Here is a 14,836-nt window from a genome sequence, read left to right as displayed (position 1 = left end):
TGCAAGCAAACGTGACGTACTGAACACTGTTGTCGTCAGACAGTGGTCATAAACCATCATGGTGACAAAAACCGAGTCAACTGACAGATTGCAACGAACAATACCGATTTGGAGACACACACACATACAATTATCCAAAATGTTGCCTGTCCGCAGCTGTGCCTGCCTGAGGTCCATCTTGTGTTTGTGCATCAATGATATTTAGATGGTTTCCCTGTGTGTGTGTGTGTGTGTGTGTGTGTGTGTGTGTGTGTGTGTGTGTGTGTGTGTGTGTGTGTGTGTGTGTGTGTGTTGTATATGTACAAACCATACGTCCTCCTCAGGGGCTGACAGGCACTCTCTAATCCCATTTTACTACCTGCTCATCCCCTGATGGAATGGATGAATCCTCCAGACTCTTATTTAAGAACAATGGATGGAAAATGGGGGAGAGGGGGAGAAGAAAGAATATGAATGAGGAAGTGCAGGAGACAAAAGGATGCAGAAGGTAAACAATGAGGAAAAGTAAACTGATACACGAGAAAGAAAAGGAGGCAGGGAGGGAAGAACTATTTCATGGCTGTCCGTGAACTTTGCATGAACCGACAGAACTAATGTGATGTCATGACTACCCCTTCCCTTCTTCCACCACATTTGCTGCGTGCATAGGTGAGCATTATACTTATGTGTGAACTTTTGTATGGCTTTGGGTGTGTGTTTACGCATGGGTGTGTACATGTGCACGCCGGCAGCAGCCAGGGTTGGAAGAGGATTATTTGAAATGGAGTTTGGCCCGTGCGTAATTACGATCATCTATCTTTATGCCCCTCGCCATCATATCATATCAAATCACATCACATCCTCTATCTCTCTCTCACACACAGGCGCACGCACATACCAAAACAAATTGAAAGTAGTAAAAGATGACTGTTTGCGAGCGCCAACTTGGATGATGATGATGGGCTCGGATGCTGATTTATTTGTCACTACTCATCTCATGTCACATATTGTGAAACTGTAAATGCTGCGCATGTTTGCATATGTACGTATACAGCTCCACACTGGTTGTGTAACAGACATTATTCGAGGCAGATTAGCCTCTGTGCTCACATCGCAGACTTGGTTTGGAAAGGCTGTCAGATAAATGGATTTGATTTGCTAATGTAATCAAGATAAAAGAGCAATGGGCTGTTGAGTGCAAATCTGCAGTATTGGTTTTTACACAACTACTGGCAGTGCTTCTTCACTTCAACAAACTAAAACCTCAATTACTCTGAATGCTTTTAATGGGAACCTAGCTCATCACTCCAACACTACAACTGAGGGGTGCGTGGAATATGCTATATATGCAGTCGACGGTATAAATTTGGCCTCCGGTAGAATAGTTTGGACTATTCCAAGGCTTGTTGATAGGGTAATTCAGAATGAAAATGGCTTCAAGCAGGTCTGACCATGTTACTGGCCTGAATTTTTTTTTCCAAGTGTCTGAATCCAAAAGTCACCCATCCGTGAAGCTTTCCCAGAACTACCAGGAGACTGTGAGGGACTAGGCTAACTTGTGCCACACAAGCTAGGAGTTGTAGCTGGCTAACTAGCATGGATAAACATGGCACGGCCCGGAGCTACTCCTCGCACCCATTAATCCAAAATAAGTGTCTGAAGAGAAAAACAATATAAGAGCTACACACTAGGCACACATTTCCGAAAACAGGAAATAAATATTTATAACTTTAGCTATGCTATTTGTGTTTGTTTCCAACAATTTGCACTGCCAAGTACAACAATTTTAGTTTTGAGGTCTGCACAATAAAATTATATTTATTTATTTATTTGAATAAATTTGGCTTGACTAGGGTACTATGTAACCTATTCAAAATTATTTTCATTATAATTTTCAACCTTTTTACATCGTAAATGCAAATGAATTCATTTGTAGTGAATGAATCTTAGGCTCTACATGCCAGCCCCGTTACGACTGCTCAGGTGACTTTTGAGATGTTGTGAGGTGTTAAAAGTTGCTCTAACCTGGTGCGACACACGTGAATACAGTCATTGTGGCAGTTGCTAGCATGTGTGAAAGTAACAGTCATGTGTGCATATGCGTGTCTTTGTGATGTGTCAGCTCACGCTGCTGCAAAGATGTTAAAGGTGTGTCACCAGCAACGTGTGACCTGATGAAGCTAAGTGTCACTGTGATGCCAACTGAATGTGTGTGTGTGTGTGTGTGTGTGTGTGTGTGTGTGTGTGTGTGTTTCATGGAAGTTTGTCCCTTCAGCAGACACGAGACGGAGACTAGCCCTTGGTCACATTCATCTTTTCACCTTGTCTAAAAGTAGCCACACTTTTCTGTACATGCAGTGCACAAACTAACTGCTAACTACAAGTAACACTTTCTAATAACACTTGCCAACAGCAGATTTTAAACAGAGATGTCTTTATGTGTCCGTAAATATATATTTGTCGCTGATTTGAAAAAAAGTCAACTTTTTTCTAGTACAGTACATTTGGTTTTAAGTTTGACACTCACGCAATACGGATTTTACCATACACTGCGATTCTTAGCTGATCGCAAATATGAATACATAAATTACTACATCCATCCATCCATCCATTTTCTGAACCGCTTAATCCTCACTAGGGTCACGGGGGGTGCTTGAGCCTATCCCAGCTGTCTTCGGGCAGTAGGCGGGGGACACCCTGAACCAGTTGCCAGCCAATCGCAGGGCACACAGAGACAAACAACCATGCACGCTCACACTCACACCTAGGGACAATTTAGAGTGTTCAATCAGCCTGCCATGCATGTTTTTGGAATGTGGGAGGAAACCGGAGCACCCGGAGAAAACCCATGCAGGCCCGGGGAGAACATGCAAACTCCACACAGGGAGGCCGGAGCCGGAAATGAACCCGATACCTCTGCACTGTGAAGCCGACGTGCTAACCACTGGACTACTGGGCCGCCCTTAAATTACTACATTACACAATTTATATCACTGTCATTTTATTATGATTATTATGAAAACCCATGAAACCAATTAAACTTGAATATATCTTTGTCATGTCAGATTTTGTTGTAGCTAGCGAGCACATGAACAATAATGCATAACAAAAAAAGATGCTAACACAAATGAAACATTAAAGAAGGAACTACAAAATAAATGCTTAACAATAGAAGGAAAAAAAAGAACATGCTTTGTATCCTTTGTTTTCTCATATTGATGACGTGCTTCAATACCTGCAAGCTTTAACCCAATAAAGCCAGCCCCACTTAATCCAAACATAAGGATCAGATATCAAATATTCTCACGCTAATTTGATTTCACCAATATTTGTTTTCATCTGCAAACAGGCACGTGTTTGTTTGTGCGGGCTGCAATAAGCGAGCGCCTGTGGAAAATGGGTTGTCTCCAATGCAAAGATAAGATGGACCACAAAAAGTGTCCATGTAAATACACACACACACGCATGCACACAAACACACACACACACACACACACACACACACACACACACACACACACACACACACACACACACACACACACACACACACACACATTTAAAACTGAGGCACTGGACTCTAAACGTGTTATGCTGCGCAGGGATGAACATGTATGGAAATCAAACACGCCCAAAAGAGCTGAGCAAAAATCAACAGCAAATGGAACCACATCCATTGTGATAAGCAGTGAAGAGCAAAATAGAGACTAAATACAATTGGAAATTCTAATAGGATATATTGAAGACAAATTTGATTGAATATGAGAAACTATCCACTTTTCATTTCAGGATCCACGATATTGCAATTGCTGAATTATGATGCACCGTATAGGGAATCACTCTTGACTAATTTTCTACTTACCTTCACCCCTATTGTCAACAACTTCAAATCGTGAATCTTCACGAAATAAGACTGCACAAACACAGTCACGGACGTAGTGTGTGTGTCAAGGTGAGCGTTAGCGTGTTTGAGGAGGCACTGAGCATGCTGTGATTGTCAAGGTGAACTAGTGTTAGCGGACAGAATGGGGCCAAAGCTGCCACCGACTTTATAGTACGTGCATGGTGTGTACACAGCTGACGTTTTATTGCAGCCAGGTAATGGCACTGAGACGACAGCACCGGCCCGCTCACAGATGAAATGTGTGTGAGTGCAGTTTGAACACAAACGAATGTATCGTGATGTCATGACAAATAAGAGTGCTTCGACAGTTGAAAAGGATTTCTTCAACGCGATTCTGTATGTGTACATGTTCATGTTTGCTGTTGGTTGCCTTTGTTAATGTGGTTGTATAATCTGGTTAGATATACTCATAAACTACACGTTTGACTTCGATGAATTTAAAGTTTTAAAAATGTATTTATTTTTTCCACTTGTTTTTTTTACAGACTGTCTTCTCTTCCTCCTTTGGGGAATTTGATGATAACTTTATACGCTTTGAAACAACTAACGGGCACTGGTTGAATGATTTTGAAGGGGTGAGGAGTATTTTATTTATAGCTATTTTATTATTATTACTGAATAAAACTGCTGTAACACCTCATTTTGTCCTCTTAGAATCAATGAAGGATTTATTATTTTATCTCTATTTCCACTCTTGTCATCCAATTAAGCGTGTTCTGAAAGTTGACTGACCTTGAGCCAGCTGCCCGTTGCACGTTTGTGTCACCGAGCTTCAACAGTTTAATTTTATGATGCCGTGGTTCATGTCTTTTTTTTTAAACTTGACTGTTAAGAATGTTTGTTACTTACAAAAAAAAGACTTAAGGTTCTCTCATAAAACGTCCCAATAATTAAATGTATGAATACGGCGGTGTTTGCTTGACCAAGCGATTGATGACATCATCAGCTTCACCAGACTTCAGTGGGAAGACTGAGGAGTAACCTCACGACCACACGGACGCACACACTCATGCAATGAAGTGTCATAATGAGTGTCAGAGTTAATTTAGGGAGCTGGAGTGTCACCGTCAAGTGCAGCCACTGATGAGAATATCTGTGGGTGTCTGCTGAGACCCAACCTTTGATTTGCTAAAAGCAGCTGGACACTTCTATGAATCGATATTTGCTGAGAGTGTGAGCGGGTCGGCCTGACTGATTGACTGGCTGGCTGTGGAGTCACTTGACTGACTGATTGGGTGGTTGCTAACAAGCAAGTTAGGCACCCTGGCTATGTGAACAAAACACCTCAATGCGAAGGGATTTCACATAAGCATAATGGGAATGGTCAAGCAATGATGCCAGGTCAAAACCTCCTACGTACAAATTTGGTAAAATTCTTTTTGTTTTTTTTCCCTCCAAATCGCTACTTTTGGTTGGTTTACATGCATGCTATTGTGTGGTAACTTTGTAATGATCACTAATTGTTGAAGAGGAAATGAAAGACAGCAAAAGCAAGCAAGTCGCCTACGGTACTTTAAAGTTTCGAGCTCCCAAATCCTCCTGCAGCTCACTTGAAAGAATAAACCCCCACCGCTCTTTCAGCCATTTTTTACAGCTCAATCAAAATGAATCACGGCCGATGCACTACAGTCCGCTTATCCAGAGTGTCAAAATTGAAATGGAATGAAAGAAAGTGGAGGATGAGGAGAACCAAAGTATCAGGAGATAATGACGCAAGTAAATGGGGGCGGGAGTCATTTCTTTTCTTGAATAAAGAAAAAGAAAAAGCACTCGTATAGAAGGCCACAGGTTTTGGGAAATTCCGCATTAGAGGTTCTTGTTGGCTGATTGGTTCATTTGTTCGCTTCCTTGCTCCTTCGTCAAGTCAAGTGCTCACTTTGCCTGCCTGTCTTGGCCTTTTGTGTGGCTATGTCTAGATAAGAGCTACCAGCATGACTGGCTGCTAGTCATTTAGCTATTATGCAGAGAGAGAGAGAGAGAGAGACACACACACACAGAGAGACAGAGAGAGAGGGGATAAAAAAACCAATTCTCCAGGCAGACAAATGGCCTTTTCTTTCCATTCACATTCTCATTGGCTTCCTCTTTAAATATTTGCCGGGCCTCCTCTCTCACCTGACTGCTCCTCATTCCTCCTCCTTTTACACGCACACTTGACTGTGAGATGCGGCCTAATACCTAAGTGCAGTTGTCTCCTGGAGAGCTATTAAAATGAGATCTTCTCTGCACTAATCCATATTATTGGACGGCACAAGCTTTTCACGCCCTGGGAATAATAACATAGCATTTTTCCTCAAACAGTAGCTTCTGCTTTAATTAATCACCCGGTGCGCTGTGCACTTGAATAAATACCACAACTGAAAAGAACACCCCTTTTTCTTCTTCTCCATAAAACAATAACAGGTGGTTCACCACCACACTCATTACTTGCAAAGCATACATGGTACATGTAAAGCTGAAATGTTCCATTTCCTATTTTCTACAGCGATTGTGCTTTGTAAGATGTTCAACCTGCACTGGTTGCCCGCCAATCACACGGCACATACAAACAAGCAACAATTCACACTTATATTCACACCAAAGGACAAGTTAGAGCAGAACCTTTCTGAAACTGACATCTAATTCTTGAGAACCGGTTAGTGAGAAGGTCTCTCAGCTTAATAAAAATTTTTGCAATAAGATATTTACTGAAATGACTTACATATTTTTATTAATTAATGCTGTGATCCCAGAGAGGAGAAACGGTCCAGAAAAAAATGATGAATGGCTATTCTGCGAAGACACTGATCATGAAAAAAAATAAGGTGGTAATAAATAACAGGATGCAACACTTCATGTCCAGGGTTCGACATTAATGGTGGCTGGATGTCCGGGGCTACTCGTGACTGTGTCAGGCCACCCGAAGTTCACCGATGCTTTTCCCGAGCTGATGGAATCAATGCGTTCTTGTTTTTTTAATCTCTATTTTTCAAAATTGGGGTTTTACGCACCTCAATTCAGCAATCATCTTTGGTCTTTTTATCCCTGTTGTGCACATTTGATCGCCCCCATTCACTGGCACACTTAGCGGTATGTACTGTCTATCGCTTCACCAGTTCATCCACAGGTAGGCCTACATATATACAGTTAGACATTTAGTTAAGTATTGTTTTAAATCACAATATCTGTATACTGGGGAGTGGACAGTGTGGATATTTATTTAAATCCCTGCCTTGATCACCTACCGGTGCTATGTACTCGTGTACATTCTGGCCAATAATACTACACACTTCTCGACTTCATCCACTTTAAGGCTGACATATACAGTACAGTATAATTATGGACTTTGTTAAGTATTGATTTCAATCAGGGCCAGTGCCAGGTCTGGCAGGGCCACCGCAACTTCACTCATGGCGGTCCAAAAGGGCCAGCATCCAAAAAGGCTTAATGTCAAACCCTATCTATAAATCTCTTCAAGTGTTTACCTTTTCAAAAGATCACTTTGCGAACATGCCGAGCAAATCATAATGCTCCATCACAGATGAACAATTTTTAGTACAGGCTCACGGCCTGCTCATGTGGTACTTGGGAGCTACCTGATGCTTGCTGGCACCGTGGTGGTGACCACGGATTTAGAGCCAGCAATTAACGCTACATGCATGTTTTTAGAATGAGAGTCAAAGTCACAACCGAGGGAATAAAACACGCAGGAGGGCGGCAGCGGAGATTTCCCTGGTTGGGTCATAGCCTTCCTTCATGATAGCCTTATCATGGTATCATAGATATACTGCAACACATTCTGTTGCCATCAATATTATTATTTATTTGTATTCAAAATGCATTTAGACACATAAAGGCTTCCTTTCTTCTCGCTCTACCAAGAAATGTTTGACAATCTCTGCAGTGGAGTAAATAAAAGATCAGCAACTAAATGAGCAAATACAATACAGTATATGCGCATACACACACACACAGCTTTGATTGTTTGTGTATCGGATACTGCATTCATGCGTATGTATGTAAATCCTCAATGCTGTTGATTTTACTTTTCCCATTACATTTCTCTCCTCATGCACTTGTGTGCGCTTTAATATTCTTTGCGGGATATCAAGAGACACACACTCACTGAAACCTCATTTTCCTCCCCTAATGACATATCAAATGTTTGCATATAGGCCATATCAGTATGGAAATGTGCAAAGCAATACAAGCCATGCCTTGGAATAAAAGAAGCAATCAAAGTGATGCGTGGGTGCATGGATGCGTGCGTGTGTTGTCACCAGCTTGGACGATCCTGTGTGTCAAACACATGACTTGTAACGCGCGCACACACACACACACACACACACGCACGCACACACACACACGCACACGCACACGCACACACGTGCGCGAGTACACGCGCAGAACCAGGCCTTGTTATCCGGGGGCCTGTCTTGCAGGCAGCCTCTCTAACGCTGAGTGATGTTTAAATTAGTTTACAATTTAGCCTCCTCGCTATCTGCAGACGGCTCTTAACTCAGCGTGCGCGCCTGTCGTGTTGTTGTGTGCGGGCCTTAGTGCATGTGTGAGTGTAACAAATTGTTGCCAGTACGGCAGACATCTAATGACTTCAAATTAGCTGCCTGGCGCTCGCCTTGACACGTTGTTACCACTGTTCCCGGCCTCAGTGTGTGTGTCGCCGTGTGCGTGCGCGCGCGCGGGTGTGCGTGTGTGTGTGTGTGTGAGCAGCGCAGCGTAACCATATCATGAAGCATAAATTGGCTTCACCTCTCCTCACTCTGCCTCTGTCATTTTTCTCTTTGTCTCTCTCCATCAATTTGATTAAAAAATTACTGTAGCATAGCAAGAGAAGATGTGCGAGCACACGGGTACGTACGCGCGTGTGTTCACAAGAAAACCTTGTAAGTGCGCTCACACACATACACAAATGAATAGAATAGAGTGGCATTTATTCTATTGAAAAGAAAAGAAGAGGCCTGTTAACCTTCTTATCTTACATGAAAGAGGATAACAAATGTTGAAGTCCGGCATTTCGCTCTGACAATTCTTTCCACTCAACACGAGATCACTTTGGAAGTGTGTGTGCGCGCGCGTGTGTCGTGTGTTGTGCGTGTGAGTATTAGATCAGTGTTCAGTGTTGTAAACAGAGCTGTGGATTGCCTTTCTCGCTTGTCTAATCACACCATCTCTCCACCGCCGAGCAATCGTTGCTCTGTGCGCACGTGCGCGAGCACACACACACACACACACACACACACACACACACACACACACACACACACACACACACACACACACACACACACACACTTTAACCTGAGGATGGCCTCCTCCCTTATAAGAGGAGTGGCTAAAGCAAAAAGGCAAAGGCGAAAGCCAACATGGCACGTGTTGGTGGGAGAAGAATGAAAATGTCAAGTTTTCAAATGCAAAAATAACTTTTCATTGGCCACATTTGGCATGTGGATCAATGACGAGCATGCCTTCTCACTGTGTGCACATCGATCAATACAAACCATGTTTCGCCTCATATCTGTCTCCCTCTTTCCATTCATTTCTTTGAGTTGATTGATAAAAAATAATGCCTATCGCTCCGAGAGCCTTGTCGGGAACGCCATTGACTGCATCGTCATGGATTGAGACAGTTTATCATCTATTCTGATCTGTGTATCATTACAATGTCGGATGCTGTTTGAACAATCGTTCGTTCCGTTTCTTTTTGTATTCTATATTCGTCAACATTAGGATTCTTCCATGCTAATCTGTGTTAATCTGAGGCGCATCTTCCCTCCTCACTGCTGTCACAAACCACAACATCCTATTTCATTATTCCCTCTCTTTTTCCAACACCACTTGCTGACTTTTTAATGCATCCATCCTTTGATGTAGGGATGGATGTTTGTCATCCATCCATCCCTATTTTGCTCCATCCCTACCATCCATCCGTCCTTAGCTACCTCCCTCCGACCCAACCCACTCCACCGATTGATCCATCCATTCATCCATCCCTTTTGCACAGTTCGACACCTGGTTCACAAACATGATGGATGGTTGTCCAAATGGTGTCAAGGTGATTTGGTTTATTTGTTCAAAAAACCATCATTCCCATGAGCGGAGATGTTGTGTATGTTGTGAGAGCATTTGGTTGGCCCGCTGGAAGTGGCAAGAGTTCAAACTGTAAGTGTGCGGGGATGAGGGTGAAAGGTCACGGCGTAAGTGCAAGTGTAGCAGCACGCATGTTTAATGTTTAAGTGTGAATAGGAAGCCTTAGGAATGAATGTGTATGTATGTGTGTGTGTGTGTGTGTGTGTGTGTGTGTGTGTGTGTGCGCGTGCGTGTGTGTGTAGTCTCGCAGCGTGTGGTTGGCAGGCTTCTCCTACCTGGGATGTGCTTGGCCCAGCCGATGTTGACCACCAGCTCTCTGTCGGCCAGGTCGCACAATGTAGTCAGGGCCTTGATGTCGCTGTCTGGTACTGTCGGGTCGGGCATGGCATAGATTTTCTCTGGCTCGGCCACCAGCAGGTGAGAGACGATTTTGTTATCTGCAAGGCAGCCAAAGGCAACTGACATGACCACCAGACGAGGAGAAAGACACAGACAGAGAGAGAGTGAATACATGTGTTCAGTTTTTTTTTTTTTTTACACCTGAGCAAGTTGTTTCACACCAATGTGGGCTAACAAATATTGAATATCATAGAAAGTCAAAAGCAAAGACCTCAAAAGCAATGATATGGACATTTGACATTGTACATCTCCATACCTAATCATTCAGATACACAATTTCACATGTAAATTAAACTGTTTAATAATGCTGCTGATGATTGCAAGAGCATCTGATTAGCCATGAAATGCTCAGGCAAAACACTCATTATTTGCCCAAGTCATTTTTATAGACAGTGTAAAATAGACTACCGAGTTCCCATCATGTGAATTGAATGCAGAACATAACAGAAGGAATCGAGGCAGAAGAAACTACGATAATGTGGTTTTACATCATGTGGAATGATATTTTACATAATTCCAGAACCATTTGATTACTCAAGGTGAAAAAATAATAAAAAGATTAGTGAATATATTTGATTTAACCATTAATTTAAAAAAAGCTAAATAATGCAACAAATACTACGGTCCTCTTGATTATGTCAATGTTCAAAGGGCTGTATAAAAGCGGCCTGCGAGTTGTCATTTGCCCACCCCTGCTTTCGAGAGTGGACATGGGAAACAAAAAATAGGCTTTTTTAACAATCATGCACTGAAAAAGGTTTTTGTTGAATTTACTCAATTTTATTTCTTCAAGTGGTTACACTAAATAAAATCACCTGGATACAGATAGAGTCAATGATTTTATAATTATCACAATTAAAGTGTGAATGGCATCATTGCCTGCCTTTTCATTTACACCAATCAAAAGCAGCCTTCCTACTTTTGGCTCTACCACTATTTGTGCAATGACAATAACATTTTAATCCAGGGATTTAATCATAAAATCAAAAGAGCATCATTATTGTCGAGATCCTCCAAAAGGCCACACAGTGTTGTCTCCCGTTTCTCACCTCAAAGAAGCTCATCGATACACATGTAAGGAGGAGATAATTGTAAAAGCCAAACAGATCAGCCATTAATAGTGACTTGTGGTGATGAGATCTCTATGGCCCATTAGCAACACACAGATATCCTGCTCCCAAATTAATCCTCTGACAAATGAAGCAAGGGAATAACAACAGAGGAGAGAAAAGCTAAGAGGAGTTAAAACAACTAAGCAGGAGATGAGAGTCATAAAGGGTTTATAAATGTAAGTTTAAACACACGTACTTGTTCTTGTTGCAAACATGGACACACAAACACACACGTGCGCACAACGATATCTGCAAGTAAATCGTATTTAATCTTTACCTAATTAGAATCACTGCAAGCCCATTTCCAAACGCGGAGCTATTGTCCTCTTCTAACAATCAATGTGGACACTGGCTTGGGTTATACGTTACAGGTGTGTGTGTATATAAATACACAGTATATATACAGAGAGGGAGAGAGAGAGAGGGAGAGAGAGAGAGAGAGAGAGAGAGAGAGAGGGAGAGAGAGGGAGAGAGAGGGAGAGAGAGGGAGAGAGAGAGAGAGAGAGAGGGAGAGAGAGGGAGAGAGAGGGAGAGAGAGGGAGAGAGAGGGGGAGAGAGAGAGAGAGAGAGAGAGAGAGAGAGAGAGAGAGAGAGAGAGAGAGAGAGAGGGCTTCATGCCAACAAATAATTGCAACACAGCAAAGCTACCGAAAGTTGACGGGGTACCCCCCGAAAACGGGTTGCCAGCCAATTTCAGATTTTACTAAAGTTATTATATTATTATTTTGGTAAATCAAGACACTACTTTAAAAGAACACTATTTTCAGGAATAAAGATCAAACTTCATCAAGTTTTCAGCCTTCCAACAAGTCAATGGTACTTAGTTTTGGGAAAGATGAAAGGAAGACCTAATATCACTGGAGTTTGACAAAAATTGCCCATAAATTGTCAAAACAAAATCAAATCAAGGTAATAAAAATCAGAAGGTGAAGAGTAGTTGGTATTTTTGGGGGGAAGTTGGTCATTGGTTTAGTGGAAGCTACTGTATCTCCAAGAGAGAACAATACCGTGGCTACAATTGTATGATGCTATCATTTCTGTGATTAGTAGTACCAAAGTCAACCTAAACTGTCGTGCAGCCATTCAGCATATTGGACTAAATCAGAATATGCCCCAGCTTTAAGCAAAATGGGCTTTAGGGAGCAAGCTGTTAAACACTGCTCAATCTGCACTGCGTGTATGCTTTGTATGTGTGTGTGTGTGTGTGTGTGTGTGTGTGTGTGTGTGTGTGACCAGACGGTTAGCTAGAGAGCTAACTGGAGTTTGATGTGGTTGCCAGATTGGATTTAATCCGGATTAAAATTCTGGCTGGTCCCTCCCTACCTACCACGCCTCCTCCTCCTCCTCTTCTCCATCTCTGTGAGAAAGCCCATCACTTAGGTTCGCCTCCCCTCCTTTCCTCTCACTGCCTCTTGCTCTTGTTCATTTTCCAATCATCAGGTTTTGGCGAGGAGTGGATTTGACAGTTAAAAAAAAAAAAAAAAAAAAAAAAAAAAAAACAGCAGATCCAGCCAAAGCTAAATGAATATCTTTAGAGTAAAATATGACAGGTATAAAATGTTATGACCCTAAACTGGTAGCTGTAGAAACAAGGAAATAAACTAAGTCCCAAACAGATGGGCTTCTCACCACCCTGCGTCCATTTATGTGTTAGCGCGCGTGTGTGTGTGTTTATAGCCTTGTTTTTACCATTCCATCTTTTGTGTACATGAACACGGTCTGTGTGTAATTATGTAATATTCGTGGAGAAATAGTTAACTCCTGCAGGAATGAGGATTCCCACCTTTGAAATCAAATCCCAACATGTACAATACATTTGTGCATGTGCATGTGTGTTTGTGTACGCGTGTGTTCTTACATGGCTTCTTGGCAGGTAGAGCCAGCTGAGGGTTCAGATAAGGACTGTTGTCTGCATCTATCCGACGTTTATACTTCTGCCTTCCACCGCGAACCCTGTCCAGACGAACACCTGGAAACAACGCAGAGACATAATAAAGTTTGTGTTAATTACAGCCCTATCGCAGTCGTAAACCTTAAACAGTCACTTAGTACAAGTAAAAAAAAGTTGAGTTCATTAGCTCAGATCACTTTGTGTTTTAAAAGCTCGGTTTCATGTGAAGTCAGTGGGTTTACGCCAGCGGCAGTAACGTGGGGAGGCACTGCCTTGTCGTTCTGAGGTTTCATATCTCAAGTCTGGCCTTCCTGTGTGGAAAAAACGTGTTCTCTCTGGCTTCATTGCACATTTAAAAAAATCGAAAAAAATCAGGGCAGGTTCATTAAAAAAGACGAAATTACCGAGACGAATTAGTAGGCGTGAATGTGCCCTGCGATTGGCTGGAGAAAAGTATGCAGGTGTCCCCCGCCTTTTCCCCAAACTCATCTGGGATGGACCGATATGAATCAGATATATGCCGATACATGGTATATTTATCCAGATTCTCACTAACGTCCTTTGGCCAATGTATCCGTTTTATGTGGAAATTGATCTTGCAATTGGACGTGACTTTTGGCAGCACACGGACCTCGGATGTTTCAAATGTATGACAAAGGACACGATGTGATGCGCGATTGTAAAGAAATGTGTGACAGCAACTGCAACATAGTCCACCTCGGTGCAGTTGAAGGCGCAATGTATCACAGTTTCAAAGTGCGAAAAACAAACAAAAGCAAAAACAACAAAAAAAAACTGTCGTAAAAACTTCCATATGGTTGTTTTTGGTTTTTGGGGGAGAATATACACTAAAACACCCCCCCCCCCCCATAAAAAAATCTTTGATCTGCCCTTAATAATACAAACAGAAATCAATCTGAGACCGAAGTAACTCAACACATCTTTGGTAAATGGGCTGACTCTTTCACCGCTTCAGTTTTTGAAGCCAATTGCTATCTCTCCCTTTTCTCCCTCAGTCACCTTAATTAATTGACACAAAGGAGACCTAATTGAATTAGGCTTGTCTCTCAGGATATTGGATGTTGCCGTGGTTACCACTTAAAGATGGATAAGAAAGACATAGGTGTCATCTGCCCTGGAGCAAAAGAGGACACCATTTAGGATAATATGATGCGATTAGTAGCAATATTTTTTGCAAGTACTATTCAGGAATTGAGCCATCGTTTGGCTGATTTGTTGCGTTGACTCAAAAGCAAAAATGTATGATTGGAGTGCTGTGTGGTGACAATGAACACAGCTCACTTCACAACAAAAGGGTTTGGTAGATAGTAAACAATCCAGCCCCCCCCCCCCCCACCCACCCCGTCACCAAAAAAAAAGAGGCTTTGAGATTTTTATTGCCTCTCACAGCTGAAGTTTACCGTCAAACTAAACATAAAAGAAAGAGTAATACAACAACAACAT

The 14,836-nt window shown here is 42.2% G+C and overlaps 1 protein-coding gene across 4 annotated transcripts in view; it reads right to left on the bottom strand.

The window, feature by feature from the left end:
* Positions 1-14,836, bottom strand: part of esrrga (estrogen-related receptor gamma a) — an 80,220-nt gene that overhangs the window by 23,425 nt on the left and 41,959 nt on the right. For 3 of the 4 annotated variants that reach the window (XM_086107234.1, XM_086107231.1, XM_086107235.1), the window contains 2 exons: positions 13,340-13,450; positions 10,246-10,428 (listed from right to left, as the gene is read on the bottom strand). In XM_086107234.1, coding sequence (XP_085963360.1) covers positions 10,246-10,428; positions 13,340-13,450 — 294 coding nt within the window. The remainder of the gene's footprint in view (positions 1-10,245; positions 10,429-13,339; positions 13,451-14,836) is intronic. The other variant, XM_086107233.1, reaches the window with a different exon arrangement.

This window comes from Hippocampus guttulatus, chromosome 3 (assembly GCF_054856545.1).
Source record: "Hippocampus guttulatus isolate MCC_2025c chromosome 3, RoL_Hgut_1.0, whole genome shotgun sequence".
Taxonomy (NCBI): domain Eukaryota; kingdom Metazoa; phylum Chordata; class Actinopteri; order Syngnathiformes; family Syngnathidae; genus Hippocampus; species Hippocampus guttulatus.
Note: the sequence above shows the minus strand (reverse complement) of the source record. Positions and strands in the feature narration are given on the sequence as shown.